The sequence below is a fragment of the Carettochelys insculpta genome, chromosome 32, assembly GCF_033958435.1.
Source record: "Carettochelys insculpta isolate YL-2023 chromosome 32, ASM3395843v1, whole genome shotgun sequence".
In the NCBI taxonomy this organism is placed as follows: Eukaryota; Metazoa; Chordata; order Testudines; family Carettochelyidae; genus Carettochelys; species Carettochelys insculpta.
In genome coordinates this window covers 3,973,796-3,992,984 of record NC_134168.1, presented here as the reverse complement: position 1 = coordinate 3,992,984, position 19,189 = coordinate 3,973,796, and the positions used below count along the sequence as shown (strand labels likewise).

General features: G+C 61.9%; 5 gene segments (V, D, J or C); all 5 read right to left on the bottom strand.

The window, feature by feature from the left end:
* Nucleotides 1-1,194: 1,194 nt before the first annotated feature.
* Nucleotides 1,195-7,035, bottom strand: LOC142004580 (Ig heavy chain V region 3-like). The segment is given in 3 exon segments: nt 1,195-1,238; nt 6,599-6,898; nt 6,990-7,035. Coding segments are annotated over 3 exon segments (390 nt in total).
* Nucleotides 7,036-8,819: 1,784 nt separating this feature from the next.
* Nucleotides 8,820-9,486, bottom strand: LOC142004579 (Ig heavy chain V region 914-like). The segment is given in 3 exon segments: nt 8,820-8,977; nt 9,053-9,349; nt 9,441-9,486. Coding segments are annotated over 3 exon segments (501 nt in total).
* Nucleotides 9,487-9,653: 167 nt separating this feature from the next.
* On the bottom strand, nt 9,654-11,629 carry LOC142004578 (Ig heavy chain V region C3-like). The segment is given in 4 exon segments: nt 9,654-9,819; nt 10,811-10,916; nt 11,190-11,492; nt 11,584-11,629. Coding segments are annotated over 4 exon segments (621 nt in total).
* Nucleotides 11,630-12,661: 1,032 nt separating this feature from the next.
* LOC142004768 (Ig heavy chain V region 3-like) lies at nt 12,662-14,089 on the bottom strand. The segment is given in 3 exon segments: nt 12,662-12,681; nt 13,656-13,952; nt 14,044-14,089. Coding segments are annotated over 3 exon segments (363 nt in total).
* Nucleotides 14,090-14,281: 192 nt separating this feature from the next.
* On the bottom strand, nt 14,282-19,061 carry LOC142004577 (immunoglobulin heavy variable 4-59-like). The segment is given in 3 exon segments: nt 14,282-14,422; nt 18,594-18,922; nt 19,016-19,061. Coding segments are annotated over 3 exon segments (516 nt in total).
* Between the last annotated feature and the right edge of the window lie 128 nt (nt 19,062-19,189).

Sequence of the window (19,189 nt, the reverse complement as noted above, 5' to 3'; positions counted from 1 at the left end):
GCAGACTTCACCGCAGGAGCTTGGCGTTGGCCCCTTTCATGTGATGCAGCCAGGTCAGGGGTGAGTGATCGGTGTACACGGTGAAACGCCGTCCAAACAGGTACGGCTGCAGCTTTCCCAGCGCCCACACCATGGCCAGACATTTCTTCTCTATGGCCGCGTAGCTCTGCTCCCGGGGCAGCAGCTTCTTACTTAGGTACACGATGGGGTGTTTTTTCCCTTTGTTAGTCACCTGCATTAGCACCGCCCCCAGCCCCACGTCTGAGGCATCGGTGAACACCAGGAAGGGCTTGTTGAAGTCTGGATTTGCCAGCACTGGGGCCCTGACCAGAGCCTCCTTCAGCGCGCAGAGGGCCTCTTGGCACTGCTCGGTCCAGACCACCTTGTTAGGCTTTTCCTTCTTACACAGCTCCGTGAGGGGGGCTGCGATGGAGCTAAAGTGGGGCACAAACCTCCGGTAGTACCCCGCCATCCCAATGAAGGCCTGGACCTGCTTTTTAGTTTGGGGTGTTGGCCAATTTCTGACAGCCTCCACTTTAGCTGGCTCTGGCTTTAAGCAGCCGCTGCCCACCTTGTGGCCCAGGTAGGTCACCTCAGCCATTCCCACCTTGCACTTCCCTGCCTTGATAGTCAGACCGGCCTTTTGAAGTCGGTTCAGCACCTGCTTGAGTTGGGACACATGGTCCTCCCACGTTTGGCTGAAGATGCAAATGTCGTTCATGTAAGCCAGGGCAAAGCTCTCCATCCCTTTCAGTAGCTGGTCCACCAGACGCTGGAAGGTAGCGGGTGCCCCCTTGAGGCCGAAGGGCAGGACCAAGAACTCGTAGAGCCCCACAGGAGTGATGAAAGCCGACTTCAGCCGGGCATCTTGGTCTAATGGCACTTGCCAGTACCCCTTGGTGAGGTCTATGGTGGTGAGGTAACGGGCTCCCCCCAGCTTGTTTAAAAGGTTATCAGGCCTGGGCATGGGGTAGGCGTCCGAGACAGTGATGGCGTTAAGCTTGCGATAGTCCACACAAAACCGAACAGACCCATCTTTTTTAGGGACTAACACCACGGGAGAGGCCCAGGGGCTGGACGAGGGTTGGATCACCCCCAGAGCCAGCATGTCTTTAACCTCCCGCTCTATGTTCTGAGCCGTTCTCCCTGTGGCTTTGAATGGCACACACTTGATAGGGGCATGGGCGCCTGTTTCTATTCGGTGGACAGCCAGGTCAGTGCGTCCGGGTCTGTCCGAGAACAGCTGTTGATGCGAATGCAGCACCTCCTTCATCTCCGTCTGCTGGGCAGGGGTCAGCTGGTCTGAGAGGGGAATAGACTCCAGCAAGGAGCCGGCTCCAGTCCTTGTGAGTAAATCCACCAAGGGATCATCCCCCTGCCCCTCCCAGTGTCTGCACATGGCCAGCACCAAGTTCTGCCTGTCCCAGTAAGGTTTCATCATGTTTACATGATAGACCCGGCGGCTGTGGGCCCGGTTTGACAGTTCCACCACATAATTCACATCATTTAGCTGTTTGACGACCTTGAAGGGCCCATCCCAGGCCGCTTGCAGCTTGTTCCGCCGCACAGGTATAAGGACCATCACTTGATCCCCGGTGGCATAGGCTCGGGCCCTGGCGTTACGGTTATACCAGACCTTTTGCTTCCTTTGGGCCATGGAGAGGTTCTTCCTGGCCAGGCCCATGAGCTCGGTGAGTTTTTCCTGGAAGGTCAGTACATATTGTACCACTGGCTCCCCTTTAGGAGAGGCCGTCCCCTTCCACTTTTTTTTGTGCAAGTCCAAGGGTCCCCGTACCCTCCTTCCGTACAGCAGCTCAAACGGGGAGAACCCCGTGGATTCCTGGGGCACCTCCCTGTATGCAAACAGCAGGTGGGGTAAGTACTTGTCCCAGTTATGGGGGTAGTGATTCATGAAGGTTCTCAGCATCTGCTTCAGAGTCCCATTGAACCTCTCCACCAGCCCATTGGTCTGCGGGTGGTAGGCTGTGGCCCAGGTGTGCCGGACCCCACAATTGTCCCACAAGCTTTGCAGTAGGGCCGACATGAAGTTGGACCCCTGATCTGTGAGGACCTCCTTGGGGAACCCCACTCTGCTGAAAATGGACAGCAGTGCATCTGCCACGGTGTCAGCGTCGATAGAGGTCAAGGCCACTGCTTCTGGGTAGCGCGTGGCAAAATCTACCACTACCAAAATATATTTCTTCCCCGAACGCGTTGCCTTGCTGAAGGGGCCCACTATGTCTATAGCCACTTTCTGGAAAGGCTCCTCTATGATGGGCAATGGCCTCAAGGCAGCTTTCCCCTTGTCCCGGCTCTTCCCCACCCTCTGGCAGGGATCGCAGGACAGGCAATACAGACGGACAGCTGCAAAGGTCCCTGGCCAGAAAAAGTTCTGTAACAACCTTCTCCTGGTGCGGTGGATCCCCTGGTGTCCTGCGAGTGGGACATCATGGGCTAGGTACAGCAGCCTGCGCCGGTACTTTTGGGGAACCACCAGTTGCCTCTGGACCTTCCATGGCTCCGCTTTGCGTCTGGGAGCCCATTCCCGGTACAGGAATCCCTTTTTCCACAGGAATCTCTCCCTGCAGCCCTCCCCCAGCTGTGGAGCTGGGCTGAGACTGGCCAGTTCCCTCAGCTTCTGCAAGGAGGGGTCTCTCTGCTGCTCTGCCTGGAATTCTTCCGCTCGGGCAGGAGCGGATGCTACTTCCCCATCCCTGCCTGGCTCCAGCATCCCTGGCCTGTGAGATCTGGTTTTTGGGAGCCCCCTTTCTCTCAGGGTTGGCCCCTGTGGCTTTGGCTGGGCCTGTACCCCTGAATCTGGGGAGCGCACCCCTCGTTTTCTTTGGCTACGGGTCAGGACCAGGGTACGAGGGCGTTCACCTTGCCAGTTCTCCAGGTCAGCCCCCATCAGTACATCTGCCGGCAAATGGCTGTGCACGCCCACTTCCTTGGGGCCTTCCTTCTTCCCCCATTTCAGGTGCACCCTTGCCATGGGCACCTTGAAAGGGGTCCCATTAATTCCTGTTATTGTCAGGTGGGAATCGGGTATCATGCAGCCCGGTGCCACCACCCCGGGTCGGGCCAGCGTCACGTCAGCGCCTGTGTCCCAGAACCCCGTGACCTTTTTCCCGTCTACCTCGAGGTGTTTGAGACACTTGCTCCACAGAGGTAGCGCTGCCCCCACTCTGTAAACTGGCCTCTGAGCATTTGGTCCCCCTGAGGAGCTGGTCTGTGGGGCGGATTCGGCCCAAGCCGAGTGCCCATTGTCAGCACCACCCGCCTTGGCCGCCAGCCCCTCTGACTTCTGGGACCCCACCCAGTTGACTCCATGACCCCCCGGCCTGCTCAACCTGTCTGGGAGCCTGGGGCACTGGGCTGCTCTATGCCCCTTTCGCCCGCAGCGGTAACAGCCTGGGTCTTGTTGTGTCCCTCGGGCCGGCTGCTCTGTCCGGGCTCTGTTTGGCTCTCTGGGGGGTGGGTGGCTGGCCCCTCTTTCCTGGGCTTGCCCAAGAGGTGGTCCCCTCTGTCGTACAGTTAGGGACCGGTCTCTCTGAGATTCTCGGTTTCTCCAGGACTCCCTCTCCCTCCGGGACTCCCTCTCTCTCCGAGACTCCCTCTCTTTGTGGGGCTCACTTTCAAACCTGGCCCGGCTGTTTGTGAAGTCATCTGCCAGTTTCCCTGCATCATGTGAGTCCCCTGGCTTCCGGTCCACGAGCCACACCCTCAGGTCAGGTGCGCACATCTCGTAGAATCGCTCCACGACCGCCAGCTCGATCAGGTCCTCTACGGACTGGACTCCCATTCCGAATGCCCACTTCTGGTAGTATTGCTTTAGGCGGGCAGTTGTATCTACGTGGGTTTCCTCTGGCCTCTTCTGCGCCTCCTGGAACTTTTTCTTGTACATCTCCAGAGTCAGCCCGAACTTATGCAGCAGGGCCTGTTTGAACCGTTCATAGTCCCCAGGCTGCAGCCCCACCAGCTGGCTGAGCACCGCTGCGCCCTTCTGGCCCAGCAAGGGGGTGAGGTGCCAGAGCCACTCATCTGGGGGAACCTCATGCAACTCACAGGCTCGTTCGAAGGCGGTAAGGAACTCGTCCATGTCCCCTGGGTCCTGACACTGGGCCAGCACACGCGTCTCCAAGTGACTGGCCACCCCGAGCCGTCTGGCCCTCTCCCTGCTTACCGCAGCTGGGGCCTCTTGGCGTCTCGCCTCTGCCATGGTTCGCTCATGCTCCCGCTCTCGCTCTCTCTCCTTCCGTTCTCGTTCTTTCTCCTCCCGCTGTGTCTCTTGTAGCTGGCGCTCATGCTCACGCTCTCTTTCTCGTTCCTGGCGCTCGTGCTCACGCTCTCTTTCCCGTTCCTGGCGCTCACGCTCTCTTTCTCGTTCCTGTCGCTCATGCTCTCTTTCTCGTTCCTGTCGCTCACGCTCTCTTTCCCGTTCCTGGTGCTCCAGTTCCTTTAATTTCACCTCGAGTTCCAGCCGTTGCAGCTCTGCGGTGGGGGACTCTGCCCGTGATGGACCACCGCTAGCTGAGCGCGACCTGGCGGGCACCGCGTCTGTCTGACGGCGTCGAGCCCCCGCTCCTGTCGGAGAATCCGAAAGGCTTCCCGAGGCGGACCGGCCACTTTCTGCCGGGACAGGCTCTGCCCCCCCGGATCGGTCATTCTCTTCCAGCTGTGCAATCAGCTGGGCCTTGGTCGCCTTCCCCATGGTCAGGCCCCTCTCTCTGCACAGCCCCGCTAGCTCTGCCTTCAGGAGTCGGGTATAATCCATCTCCCCGCTATTTCCCGGGGTATCCACTCACCAGCAGCAGCTGCAGGAATGGCTCTGTTCTCCCTCTGACTCTTGTGAGACTCCTTCCTTCTCTGGTGCTCATTCAGCCACTGCTGAGAGCTCATCCGTGGGTGCAGTGCATCCCACTTCTGACACCACTGTGATGGGGTTCAGTGGTCCCCCTGCACTGCACCCTGCCCGCTGGCAGGAGAGACTCTCACTCAGCAGGTACAACAGCAGGTTTATTAGGCAACAGATGTCCAGTTTCTCACAGAAGCAACAGCATAGCCGCCAGAGACAGTCCTTCCAACCTGTCCTGGGGGGAAGACCCCGAGGGGTGCCCCTCTGGGGTGTAGCTTTCCCCCTCCTCAGGCTGGCTGCCTTCCAGCTCCCCCTTCCCCTCTAACTGCCGCCCCCGATTCAAAACCCAGCTCAGCTCCTCCCTGCTCTTTGTTCAGGCAGAGGTGTTATCTGCCAGTTGTAGCCCCAGGGTCATCCTTAGCCACTGGGAGCTGCTGCTTGCCTCGGACATCCAGCCTGACTCACACATGCACCCCCCCCACTCCATCACACCCCCACAGCCCAGACTCTGCAGAGGCAGGTGGAGGGAACAGCCCTCAGAGCCCGCCCCGGCCGCACACAGCCTGCAGCTGCACAGGGGACCCTGCACGCTGGGGGCAGCCCCGGAGCCTCCTCCCCACCTCAGCGCCCTACAGGCTACGGGGGCTGCTGGGGCCGGGGGAACCCCCAAAGTGCTCCCCCAGAGCAGCTGCAGGGCGGGGGACGTGGGGGGCAGCTGGAGGCCAGAGCCAGCCCGCACAGCGCAGCTCCAACAGGCTGCACAATGGGGCCCCGGCCCTGCAGAGCGACCCTGGAGCAGCTGCAGCCGCAGGCCGGGACTGACCCCCCAGCACAGGCTGCAGGGTGCAGTCGGCGGGCGGGCGCATGCGCGGTTTCCGGCGCCCTTCCCCAGGGGAGGGGTGAGAACTCGGAGGAGCCCGGCGGGGGCAGACAGGGGCGGTGTCGCCCGTCACACAGCAGGGGGCGCCGTCTGCTGGGAGCGCCGAGCTCGGCGGCAGCGGCTGCGGGGCGGGGCTGCGGTGGGCGGTCCCAACCTACGGCCCCGCCCCCCAGCCTGCGGTAGGTCCGGGGGAGGGGAGGGTTCAGGGCCTGTCCCCGGGCTGTGGGTGCCCCCGCGGCCTGCAGCTGGGCCAGACAGGCTACTCCTGGGCGGGGCTGGGCGTCACCGCCTGGCAGCGGGGTGGCCGTGGGAGGGGCGGTGGGTGGGGGCCTTGAACCCACCGAGTCACAGAGACAAGGACTCAAGAACAGTCACACTTTGAGATATCTGTGTATCTACCTGTCCCCACACACCGCATCTATGTGTCTGTCCAACACAATCGAATCACATCGATAGATACTTTGCCTCTTGCACCCCTGCATTGTGCAGCACAGGCCATTGAAAAGCTGGAATTGTGACTAGTGTCAGACATGGAGCCGCGTCAGTCGGTGCCCTGGAGAACCAAGGAACAGCCCTGGGGCAGGTTATTGACTCACAGGTGTCTGCAGCGTGAGCTGTCGTGGGCACAGACCCGGCTCGCCGGAGGCATGATGGGGGGGGGTGTCAGAGGAGTATTTAAAGGGGGGTGTCAGTGAAGCGGAGCTGACAAGGTCTGTTCAGCCAGGGGGAAATGGCCCATTAGCAATGCGGCTAAATCTGACTGTAACTCGCTGCCGCCCTCTGCCGGGCGCGGGCGGGACTGTCACCGCCGCGGCTCGGTTTTTGTCCGGCCTTCGATAGGTTTCTGCTCGCTGTGTGTCTGGCACAGTAATAGCGGGCGGTGTCCTCGGGCCTCAGGCCGCTCATCTGCAGGTGCAGCAGGTTGTTGGCGTTGTCCCGGGAGATGGTGAAGCGGCCTTTGAAGGCCTGGGCGTAGTTGATGGTAGCTGAATCTGGCTTTATTTCTCCGATCCACTCCAGCCCCTTGCCGGGCGCCTGCCGGACCCAGCTCATCCAGCAGCTGCTGAAGGTGAAGCCGGAGGCTTTGCAGGAGAGGCGCAGGGAGTCTCCGGGCTTCTTCACGTCCCCTCCGGACTCCTCCAGCCGCACCTGGCCCCGGACCCCTGCGGACAGAGGGAGGGAGAGGAAGGGGCTGAAAGCAGCAAGAAGTGGCCGGGCTTCCGGCTCCGCCACTGACTCAGGGGCAGCAAATACCTTCCAAGGCCGCTGCGAGGAGAACAATTGTGAGGCAAAGCGCCATTGTGCGTGGGGCGGGCGGGGAGCGTTGTCCGGGCCGGGCTGGGCTGGGAGCTGCAGAGAGCCGGGCGCTGCGGATCGGCTCCCGGTGCCCCTGGGCAGGGCGAGGCCCGATTTAAACAGGAACCTCCCGCGCTCATTTGCATACCCCGTTTTATAAGAGATTCCAACGGCGCTCTCATTAGCTGCCGGAAGATCTGAGAAGGAGAGAGCCACGTGCTCTCAGACGGTGCGTTTGTACAGCGCCGGGCACAGAGCACTTGGACGCTGCGTGTATAATCCAGCCCCCGGACTGGGGATCACTGTGTGACGGGATTCAGGGGTCCCCAAGCTCAGCTGCAGGCAGCAGAGTCTCTCACCCAGCAGGTAGAACAGGAGGTTTATGAGGCGAGAGTTGCCCAGTTCAGCACAGAGGGGTCAGTACAACCTGCAGAGACAGTTATTCCAACCCGTCCTGGGAAGAGGCGCCCGAGGGGTGCCCCTCTGGGGTGTAGCTTCCTGTGTCAGGCTCTGAGGTGCGCCAGGACTGCTTGTTCTGTGGGGGACGAGAGTTCGGGGTTCACCGGGGGGTCCCCGTGTCCTCACTCGGGGGCTGCCTGACTTCTCCGCTAGGAAACGCGGGAGCGGTGGGGTCCCCGTCCCTGCTCGCAGAGGGAGTTGGGGGCCTCCCTCCAGCTGGGGCTCACAGCCCCCTCTCGGGGTGCGGCCCGCGAGCTGGTGCTTAATATCCCCAAAGCCCCTGTGCCAGTGGCCGCTGGGTGGCGCCTCCCTTCACTTTGCTCACGGAGCTGTCCGCGGTGCTGAACAGCCGCCCTTGGACAGCCGGGCCGGAGCCGGGGCCACCGCGGCCGGGGTAGATCTATAACCCCACTCCGGTCCCTGCCCGGGGCTGCCGCCCCCCGAGCGGCGCTCCTGGGGAAGGCGGAGCCGGAGGTTTGAGGTGTGAGCGGCGCAGACTCCCCGGTTCCGGGTCTCTGTCCCAGGCGGGGTCAGCTGGGCCTGGCAGCTGCCGGCGGCCAATATGCAACAAGAACGCCCAGTTATTCCCACACCCGAGCGTCTCTCTCCGGCCCCACCCGTGTCCCGGCAGGGTCAGACGGGCCCTCTGTGCAGGTGGTTTTACCCACCCCGCACGCCTGGGGACGGGGGCGGGGTTGTCATCCCCACCTTGCCGAGGGGAAGCTGAGGCACCAGCCCAGCTGGACATTTCTCAGCTCTGGGATGGTGACACCGACCTCCTGTCAGACAGGGCTGGTCCTCGGGTTTGGGAACATATCCCTGGGCTGTGACGTCCCGTCCATTGTGATCAGCTCATGGCTGGGACTCAGACCCCAGGGGTCCCGACTCCGCCTCCTTCGGCTTCACCGGCCAAACTCCTCGGCTGTCCCCACGTTGCAGTGGGGGACAAATAACCAGCGTGAAACGCCCAGAGCAGCCCGAGCAGCCCAGAGCCGCTGTGCAAGGCCACAAGGACAGAGCATCACACCCGTCGCACGAGGGGGTGTGGGGAGGCGAGTGTGAGACAGAGAGGCCAAGGGGTGTGTGACTGAGTGTGCGTGTGAGGCAGGATACTACACACAAGAGTTTGAGAGGCACAGAGACAGCGCAGAGAGAGAGAGAGAGAGTGTGTGTGTGTGTGCGTGCTCCACACCTGATGCTCAGATCGGGCCGGGGTCGAATGAAGCTACTTTGGGGCTCTGGGGTGCCGGGTTCAGGGGCTCTCCCGGAGGTGGGGGGCGCTCCCGCTCCCCGCTCCCCGCTCCACACTGCAGTTAGTGGCGGGGGAAGCTACACGTGAGATTCGGGGTCCGAGTTCTTCCAGGCCAGGGGGAGTTCTTCACCCCCGGCCCGCAGGCGGCAGGACTGATGGCCTGTCATATATATATATGTGTATGCGCGCAGCACAAATGTTTGACTGTAACTCGCTGCCGCCCTCTGCCGGGCGCGGGCGGGACTGTCACCGCCGCGGCTCGGTTTGTGTCCGGCCTTCAATAGGTTTCTGCTCGCTGTGTCTGTGGCACAGTAATAGCGGGCGGTGTCCTCGGGCCTCAGGCCGCTCATCTGCAGGTACAGCAGGTTGTTGGCGTTGTCCCGGGAGATGGTGAAGCGGCCTTTCACCGCGTCCAGGTAGTACGTACTACCCCCACCCTGGTTAATAGCAGCGACCCACTCCAGCCCCTTGCCGGGCGCCTGCCGGACCCAGCTCATCCAGTAGCTGCTGAAGGTGAAGCCGGAGGCTTTGCAGGAGAGGCGCAGGGAGTCTCCGGGCTTCTTCACGTCCCCTCCGGACTCCTCCAGACGCACCTGGCCCCGGGCCCCTGCGGACAGAGGGAGGGAGAGGAAGGGGCTGAAAGCAGCAAGAAGTGGCCGGGCTTCCGGCTCCGCCACGGACTCAGGGGCAGCAAATACCTTGCAAGGCCGCTGCGAGGAGAACAATTGTGAGGCAAAGCGCCATTGTCCGTGGGGCGGGCGGGGAGCGTTGTCCGGGCCGGGCTGGGAGCTGCAGAGAGCCGGGCGCTGCGGATCGGCTCCCGGTGCCCCTGGGCAGGGCGAGGCCCGGATTTAAGCAGGAACCTCTCCCCCTATTTGCATAGCTCGCTACTGATAAGGGACCCGAACCCGTCACTCCATTTGCATAGTCCGCTCCTTAGGAGAGGTACAAGCGCCTGTCCCCGAGGAGCTGAGTTGCTTCCGTGGGCGTCCGACAGGAGGCGTCTCCTTCCCCTCCCCTGTGTGTCTGTGCAGCGCCGAGCACATCACAGGGAGGCCGGAGGCTCCTGTCACCGCTCTGGGGGACAAAGGGAGGAGGCCGGTGACGTCACAGAGCCAGGCCAGAGCCTGGGGGCGGCTGTGAACTCGGCCGTGGGGCGGCAAGTGTCTCCCGTGTGCAGGGGGCGGGGCTCCCGCTGTGCGGGGGAGGGGCTGTGGCCGAGGGCAGCGCAGAGGGGAATGAACCCCCCTGGGAGTGCGGAGAACAGCGCATGCGCGGGGAGTTGTGCCTCCCTCGGCATTGCGGGGGGGTCCTGGGGATCCGACCTCCCCGGGCACCTGCAGGACTTGGTCCTTCCACACGAAGCTCTCCGGAACTCGCGGCCCAGCCCCGCGCAGGGAGCCCCGCCTTGGGATGCGGGGGGTGGGGGGAGGGGAATTCTATCTCTTCCCTCCGGCCTTGGGTGGGTATCGGGGAAGAGCCCAAGGGAGTTAGGAACCTGTGTGACCCGCACACAGCGGGTTTGGGCACCTCCTGCTCTTCAGCAGTCCCAGCCCCGCTCCGACCCCCGGCGCTGCAGGTCCTACGACGCTGCGGTCTGGCCCGTGGGGTGGGGCACTGGGCTGGGACTCGGGAGACCCGGATCTCGCCCCTGCCTTTGCCACCGCCCTGGCCGGGGGGGCCACTGGCCGAGTCCCTCCCGCTCCCCGTGCCTCAGTTTCCCCAGCTGTGAGAAGGGAGCAGTGGAATGTGCGCCCCGCCGCGGACAGCCCTGGGGGTCGGGGCCCGCCTGAGGCCAAAGGCGGGAAGCAAAGCGCGGCCCTGTTATCTCGCAGCCCGTGGGCAGGAGCCCAGCCGCGGGCGGAAGCCAGGCCGGTGACGTGCGGCCCCTCCGGACATCGCTGAGAACTCGCGGGGGGTGCGCTGGTGGAGTGGGGCCCTAGGTGGGAGAGATGTGATGGAGCGGGGGATACGTGTGGGGGAGCTCACAGAGGGGGTGGGGCTCCTGGGGGGATAACCTGGCCCCCAGGTGACACCTCTGGGCTGCAGACAAAGCGGGAGGTGGAGCCTGAGGGGTTTGAACTGGAACTGGGAGTTGGAAGCGGTGAGTCTGGGCGGGGAGAGAGAGACCAAGGAGGGGGCCAGGCCCCAGTTCCGGGGGCCCCCCGGGACCCCCCCTTCCCAGCATGGATGGGACTGGCTGTCTGTGCCGGCTGCACTGACCCCTCTGTACGACGCTGTGTCCTGTCGGCTAATAAACCCGCTGTTCTCCTGCCGAGTGAGAGTCACTCTTGCCTGCAGACGGGGGCAGCGCTTGGGGGTCCCTGAACAGAATCAGGGTGTGACTGTAACTAGCTGCCGCCCTCTGCCGGGCGCGGGCGGGACTGTCACCGCCGCGGCTCGGTTTGTGTCCGGGTTTGAATAGGTTTCTGCTCGCTGTGTGTCTCTGGCACAGTAATAGCGGGCGGTGTCCTCGGGCCTCAGGCCGCTCATCTGCAGGTGCAGCAGGTTGTTGGCGTTGTCCCGGGAGATGGTGAAGCGGCCTTGGACGGCCGGTGAATACCACTGTTTCGATGCATCGGGCCTGATCTCAGCCACCCACTCCAGCCCCTTGCCGGGCGCCTGCCGAACCCAGTGCATGTAGTATTCGCTGAAGGTGAAGCCGGAGGCTTTGCGGGAGAGGCGCAGGGAGTCTCCGGGCTTCTTCACGTCCCCTCCGGACTCCTCCAGCCGCACCTGGCCCCGGGCCCCTGCGGACAGAGGGAGGGAGGGGAAGGGGCTGAAAGCAGCAAGAAGTGGCCGGGCTTCCGGCTCCGCCACTGACTCAGGGACACCAAATACCTTGCAAGGCCGCTGCGAGGAGAACAATTGTGAGGCAAAGCGCCATTGTCCGTGGGGCAGGCGGGGAACGTTGTCCGGGCCGGGCTGGGAGCTGCAGAGAGCCGGACGCTGCGGATCGGCTCCCGGTGCCCCTGGGCAGGGCGAGGCCCGGATTTAAACATGAACCTCCCGCTCTCATTTGCATACCCCACTTTATAAGAGATCCGAACGGCGCTGTCATTAGCTGCCGGAAGATCTGAGAAGGAGAGAGTCACGTGCTCTCAGACGGTGCGTTTGTACAGCGCCGGGCACAGGGCACTTGGACGCTGCGTGTATAATCCCGCCCCCGGGCTGTGGGTCACAAAGTGACGGAATTCAGGGGTCCCCGAGCTCAGCCGCAGGCAGCAGAGTCTCTCACCCAGCAGGTAGAACAGGAAGTTTATTAGGCGACAGAGCCCAGCTCAGCACAGAGGGGTCAGTACAGCCGGCAGAGACAGTCATTGCAACCCGTCCTGGGAAGAGGCGCCCGAGCGGTGCCCCTCTGGGGTGTAGCTTCCTGTGTCAGGCTCTGAGGTGCGCCACGACCGCTTGTTCTGTGGGGGACGAGAGTTCGGAGTTTACCGGGGGGGTCCCCGTGTCCTCACTCGGGGGCTGCCTCATTTCTCCGCTAGGAAACGCGGGAGCGGTGGGGTCCCCGTCCCTGCTCGCAGAGGGAGTTGGGGGCCTCCCTCCCGCTGGGGCTCACAGCCCCCTCCCGGGGTGCGGCCCGCGACCTGGTGCTTAATATCCCCAAAGCCCCTGTGCCAGTGGCCGCTGGGTGGCGCCTCCATTCACTTTGCTCACGGAGCTGTCCGCGGTGCTGAACGGCCGCCCCTGGACAGCCGGGGCAGAGCCGGGGCAACCGCGGCCGCGGTAGATCTATAACCCCACTCCGGTCCCTGCCCGGGGCTGCCGCCCCCCGAGCGGCGGCGCTGGGGGAGCCGGAGCCGGAGGTTTGAGGTGTCAGCGGCGCAGACTCCCCGGTTCCGGGTCTCTGTCCCAGGCGGGGTCAGCTGGGCCTGGCAGCTGCCGGCGGCCAATATACACCAATAACGCCCAGTTATTCCCACCCCCGAGCGCCTCTCCCCGGCCCCAGCCGTGTCCCGGCAGGGTCAGACGGGCCCTCTGTGGAGGTGGTTTTACCCACTCCGCACGTCTGGGAACGGGGGCGGGGTTGTCATCCCCACCCTGCCGAGGGGAAACTGAGGCACCAGCCCAGCTGGACATTTCTCAGCTCTGGGATGGTGACAGCGACTTCCTGTCGGACAGGGCTGGTCCTCGGGTCTGGGAACATATCCCTGGGCTGTGACGTCCCGTCCATTGTGATCAGCTCATGGCTGGGATTCAGACCCCAGGGGTCCCGACTCCGCCTCCTTCGGCTTCACCGGCCAAACTCCTCGGCTGTCCCCACGTTGCAGTGGGAGAGAAAGAACCAGCGTGAAACGCCCACAGCAGCCCGAGCAGCCCAGAGCCGCTGTGCAAGGCCACAAGGACAGATCATCACACCCTTCGCACGAGGGGGTGTGGGGAGGCGAGTGTGAGACAGAGAGGCCAATGGGTGTGTGACTGAGTGTGCGTGAGAGGCAGGCCACTGCACAAAAGAGTGTGAGAGGCACAGAGAGAGAGTGTGTGTGTGTGTGTGTGTAACACAGACAGGCCGGTGTGTGTGTGTGTGTGTGTGTGCTCCACACCTGTTGCTCAGATCGGGCCGGGGTCGAATGAAGCTACTTTGGGGCTCTGGGGTGCCGGGTTCAGGGGCTCTCCCAGAGGTGGGGGGCGCTTCCGCTTCCCGCTCCGCACTGCAGTTAGGGGCGGGGGAAGCTGCACGTGGGATTCGGGGTCCGAGTTCTTCCAGGCCAGGGGGAGTTCTTCACCCCCGGCCCGCAGGCGGCAGGACTGATGGCCTGTCTCATATATATGTGTGTATGCGCGCAGCTCAAATGTTTGACTGTAACTCGCTGCCGCCCTCTGCCGGGCGCGGGCGGGACTGTCACCGCCGCGGCTCGGTTTGTGTCCGGCCTTCAATAGGTTTCTGCTCGCTGTGTCTCTGGTACAGTAATAGCGGGCGGTGTCCTCGGGCCTCAGGCCGCTCATCTGCAGGTGCAGCAGGTTGTTGCCGTTGTCCCGGGAGATGGTGAAGCGGCCTTTCACCGCAGCCAGGTAGTACGTACTACCCCCACCCTGGTTAGTAGCAGCGACCCACTCCAGCCCCTTGCCGGGCGCCTGCCGGACCCAGTGCATCCAGTAGTCGCTGAAGGTGAAGCCGGAGGCTTTGCAGGAGAGGCGCAGGGAGTCTCCGGGCTTCTTCACGTCCCCTCCGGACTCCTCCAGACGCACCTGGCCCCGGGCCCCTGCGGACAGAGGGAGGGAGAGGAAGGGGCTGAAAGCAGCAAGAAGTGGCCGGGCTTCCGGCTCCGCCACTGACTCAGGGGCACCAAATACCTTCCAAGGCCGCTGCGAGGAGAACAATTGTGAGGCAAAACGCCATTGTCCGTGGGGGGGGCGGGGAGCGTTGTCCGGGCCGGGCTGGGAGCTGCAGAGAGCCGGGCGCTGCGGATCGGCTCCCGGTGCCCCTGGGCAGGCGAGGCCCGGATTTAAGCAGGAACCTCTCCCCCGATTTGCATATCACGCTGCTGATAAGGGACCCGAACCCGTCACCCCTATTTGCATAGGCCGCTCCTTAGGAGAGGTACAAGCGCCTGTCCCCGAGGAGCTGAGTTGCTTCCGTGGGCGTCCGACAGGAGGCGTCTCCTTCCCCTCCCCTGTGTGTCTGTGCAGCGCCGAGCACTTCCCTGGAGGGCCGGAAGCTCCTGTCACCGCTCTGGGGGAGAAAGGGAGGAGGCCGGTGTGATGGAGTGGGGGATACCTGTGTGTGTGTGTGAGTGGCTCACAGAGGGTGTGGGGCTCCTGCTGAGGGTAACCTTGATGACCAGATAACACCTTTGTACTGCAGACAAAGGAGGAGGTGGAGCCTGAGGGGTTTGAATTGGAACTGGGAGTTGGAAGCAGTTAGTCTGGGCTGGGAGAGAGAGAGAGACAAAGGAGGGGGCCAGGCCCCAGCTCTGGGGGCCCCTCGGGGCCTCCTCTCCCCAACATGGATGGGACTAGCTGTCTCTGCCTGCTGTACTGACTCCTCTGTACGATGCTGTGTCCTGTCGGCTAATAAACCTGCTGTTTTCCTGCTGAGTGAGAGACTCTCCTGCCTGCGGACAGGGTGCAGAGCTTGGGGGACCCCAGAACCCCATCACACTGGTGTCACAAGTGGGATGTTCTGCACCCCGAGGATGGAGCATCCAGCAGTAAGTGACCGGGGCCCCAGAAGAAGTGGGGCCTGCGAGACCCAGTTGTGCTGACGGGCAGTGAGGTGCAGTTCCCCAAGGCGGAGGGGCCTGCGGCCGAATCCAAGCAACTGCGGTCGTGGTCCTCGAGAGGGGGTGTCACACCTGAGGAGGGGTTACTCCTGGGAATCTGTTGGAGTCGGTCCCAGAAGGTGGAGGGGCCGAGAGCCCAACCCCCAGGAACAAGTGACCCCTGAGGAGGCTGACGCTGAATAAGTTCTTCCCAAGACTGTGTGCTCATGGTCCCTGAGAGCGGGTGTCACACTGAAGAAGGGGTTCCGCTGGGAGTCTGTTGGAGTCGGTCCCAGAGGGCGGAGGGGCCTACGGCCTAATCCTGGGCAGCTTGTGACCCGCAAGGAGCCTGGCACACTGAAGGGATTCTTCCAGGAATCGTGGGGTGCAGAGGGCATCAGCCTGAGAGCCTGCAACCACGCTGAGCAACTCTGCTGTGAAGTGGCAGCACCTGGAAACTGAATCGAGATTAAAGAAGCTGGACAAGGCAGCGTGGATGTGCCGTGGCAGAGCTGAGGGTTGAGGAGAATCCTGCAGAGGTGAGCCCGGATCGGGGCAGGGAACCCTGGACTACCTGGAGCTCTGAACCGAGTGGCCTGCCACAGCTCAAGGAGGGAAGGAGCGATTCCAACCCATAATCTACTAGTGGCCAAGACAGACCTGCGAAGAGTTTTCCAGGCCTGGGCCGAGGAAGGTGCCTGTGTGTCTGTGCAGGAAAGCAGCTGATCTACTGGGAATGGCAAGTTGTCTGTGAGAGAAGCTGCTCCACCTTCTGTGTGTGTGTGGAGACCAGCCGGGGGGCTGGGACAAAGGAGAGAGTGTCTCCCATTGTCTGTCTGTGTTGAACAGCAGCAGCAGCCTGGGGAGAGAGCAGAGCCTGCCTTTGGAAAAGGTGCCAATGAGGAAATTAGCCCATTGTCTGAGGAAGAGTTCCCCAGCCTGGGGTGGCTGGAGAAGGATCCACCAGAAAAGAGCATTCCAGGTGTGTCTCTGAATCCAGCCATGGGGGCTGGAGCAGAGGGAATGGCTCTGGGATGGGCAGTGGTATCCCTGCTAAGGACACTGGTCCTTGGTGCAAGAAAAGTGCTTCTGCTTCTGGGGAAGTGAATCCTTTGCCTGAGCCTGTGGGGGCTCGAGATGGAGCCAAGATCCCAGACCCGGATCTGAGGGCAGCTGAAGCCCAGATTTGAAGTGGGCCTACCTCTGTGTCTCTCAGGGGGGATGATGCTTTAACTTGGTCTAATCCAGTTAGGATCATCAGGGAATCCCAGAGACCAGACGATTCTGGTACTTGTTCTTTGCCTGATGCTGAGGTGTTACTGGGAGGGGGTGAGAGGACTCTGTCCTACCAGAGTCATCCTCTTGCCAGGACACAAGAACAGACGGGCAATGGAGTTATGCTGACTGATGAAGATAAAGGAGCTGGTAGCAGAAGGGAGGAAAGGGATCCTAACCTTCTGTCCGGTGGTACTGGCTGTCTGCCTGGAGGGGGATTATGTGGGAATCTGCCTAATGGGCCAGAAGTGATCCTGGGTGTAGGTGAAACCCAGGAGCTGGTTGTGGCTCAAGGGAGCAGTGCCCCCGTGGAGGCAGACAGGGGTGAGTTATTGTTTGGGGAAGCTCTTAAGGAAGAGAATTTCCCTGAAACTTTTCCTGACCCGTCTGTGGTGACTGCAGAAAATGGGAGTGAGGTGAAGGAGAGTGAACAGGAAAGGTGCATGTCTGTAAGAGCCAGAGCAGCCCTTTGCCTGGGGAGAAGTTTGTTTCAGCCCCAGATGGCCAGGACCTGTGTGAGTGTGAAACCACTGGCTGTGCTCTGCAAGGGTCCAAAGCAGGCAGTGTAAAAGTTTCTCAGGAATTGGAACTGGTGCAAGTAAAGTAAAAACTATCAGGGAATGTGAGCAGCGCTGTGAGAACCAAGTAAAACAGCTGCACAGCCAATCTCTGTAGGATGCAGGAGAGCGCCAGCAATTCCCCATCTCCAGATGGTGGAAACACTTATATTCTCACACTGGACTCCAATTCTGATTCCATGGGGAGGCAGAAGTTGGAGGTAAAAGGACAAAGGAGCTGTGGGCCTGGTGGGCCAGTAAGGGATAAACAGGGATTCCTTCATCTGGATTCTGCATCTGGGACACACAAAACAACTCTCAAAAAGCAGTTTGGTTTGCAAATTTCCAGACTGGCTGGGCGGGGGCCGTCTCCCTGAGATCATCAATGGCCCAGCTCTTGTTAGAAGGGAGGGCCCACCCAGAGAGATCAGATTTCCACCCCAGGGGGCAAGGGAGAAGATTAGAACTTGATGGTGCTAAGAAAGGCCTCAGCCATTTATCCCCAAAATACCAGATTCTCAAGAAGGTTACACAAAAGTTGTGGTCTACCAAAGAGCAACGTAAATGTACAGTTGCAATGGGTTTGTTCTGTTACTCACGCTGACTGCTGTAACCAAGGGGTGCTGCTACCAAAAGCTGTAGATGATGACATTGATGTAGAAGCATGAATTGTATGTTGAAGGAGTCTGTAACTCTGAAATGTCACCATTGTTCCCTGTAACTAGTGTTGCAACCTCTGACATGAGAAGAAACATTCCAAACCTATTGTGTGGCATGAAAGGGGAAACTGAGGCACACAGCCATTGTGGTGGTCTGGCTAAATGCCAAGGGTGGAAGCATTTGTACCTTCCGTTACTGGACTGTAACTGAATTCCAGACATTGGCTGGAGCAACTGTATGGACTGGTGGTCGGATGGGGCAGGACCCAGACCACAAAAGACCTGTTTGACCTGTTGGTGCTGCAGCATCTGTATGGGCTCTGCCTGCCCGACTTGAGAACGTGGCTGACAGACCGGGGCCGAAGCAGGGAGACCAACCAACCGGAGGGAACTAAAGGGACTTGCCCGGCTGCATCACATGAAAAGGGCCAAGACCAAGCTCCTCACTTGGAGCCTCCCCCAGCAGGACTATAACGTGGAGGTGGTGCACATCGAGGGGAGAACAGAGGGTACAGCCGATGCCCTGTCACAAGGGGAGAGCCCCGAACTTCCCCAGGTCACTGGCTGAGTGACCCTGCTCAGTTCGATCTGGAATGGGGGAGAGATGTGATGGAGTGGGGGATACCTGTGTGTGTGTGAGTGGCTCACAGAGGGTGTGGGGCTCCTGCTGAGGGTAACCTTGATGACCAGGTAACACCTTTGCACTGCAGACAAAGGAGGAGGTGGAGCCTGAGGGGTTTGAATTGGAACTGGGAGTTGGAAGCAGTGAGTCTGGGCTGAGGGAGTGCGAGACAAAGGAGGGGGCCAGGCCCCAGCTCTGGGGGCCCCTCGGGGCCTCCTCTCCTCAACATGGATTGGACTGGCTGTCTCTGCCGGCTGCACTGACTCCTCTGTATGATGCTGTGTCCTGTCGGCTAATAAACCCACTGTTCTCCTGCTGAGTGAGAGACTCTCCTGCCTGCGGACAGGGTGCAGAGCTTGGGGGACCCCAGAACTCCATCACAGGGGGCAGGGCCGGGGACCCCCACTCTGGAACACCTGGGTCCTAGAGTCCCGGTCCGCGGGCCTGGCCCTGTGCGGGGCTCCGGGCTCAGGTCTCCCGCTGAACTGACTTCCCTGCCCGGCTCGGGAGCCGCTTCCCCTTTTTGTACGAGCCCCTGATCTGGCCGGGTCACTGTGTGCCTGGCGCAGTAATAGGTGCCGGTGTCCGCGGCTGTCACCGAGCTGAGCCGCAGGTAATACTTGGTGCTGGAGGAGTCCACGCTGATGGTGATCCGGCCCTGGAAAGCCGGGTTGTAGTTTGTGCTCCCGGTCCAGTATCCCATCCACACCAGCCCCTGGCCCGGAGCCTGCCGGACCCAGTGCCAGTAGTAGCTGCTGGTGACGGAGCCCCCGGTGACAGCGCAGGTGAGTGCGAGGGTCTCTCCGGGCTTCACCGCCCCCGGGCCGGACTCCTGTAGCTGGAGCTGGGAGCGGGCACCTGGGGAGGGAAAACAGAGCGGGGGGTGAATTCAGGAGTCCCCGACTCAACCTGGCGTATGGCCCCGACTCCCCGCTGCCGCCGGACACTCACCGCGGAGGGCGGAGAGCAGGGCCAGGAACAGCCCCAGGGATTTCATTGTGGGTGGTGCTGAGCGGGCCGGGCCGTGCCGAGACTGAGGCCCCTGGGCGCCGGGGCGGGTATTTGAGAGGAAGGCCCGGGCCGGGATTTGCATGCGGGCCCCGGGGCGGGATAAGAGGGGCCGGG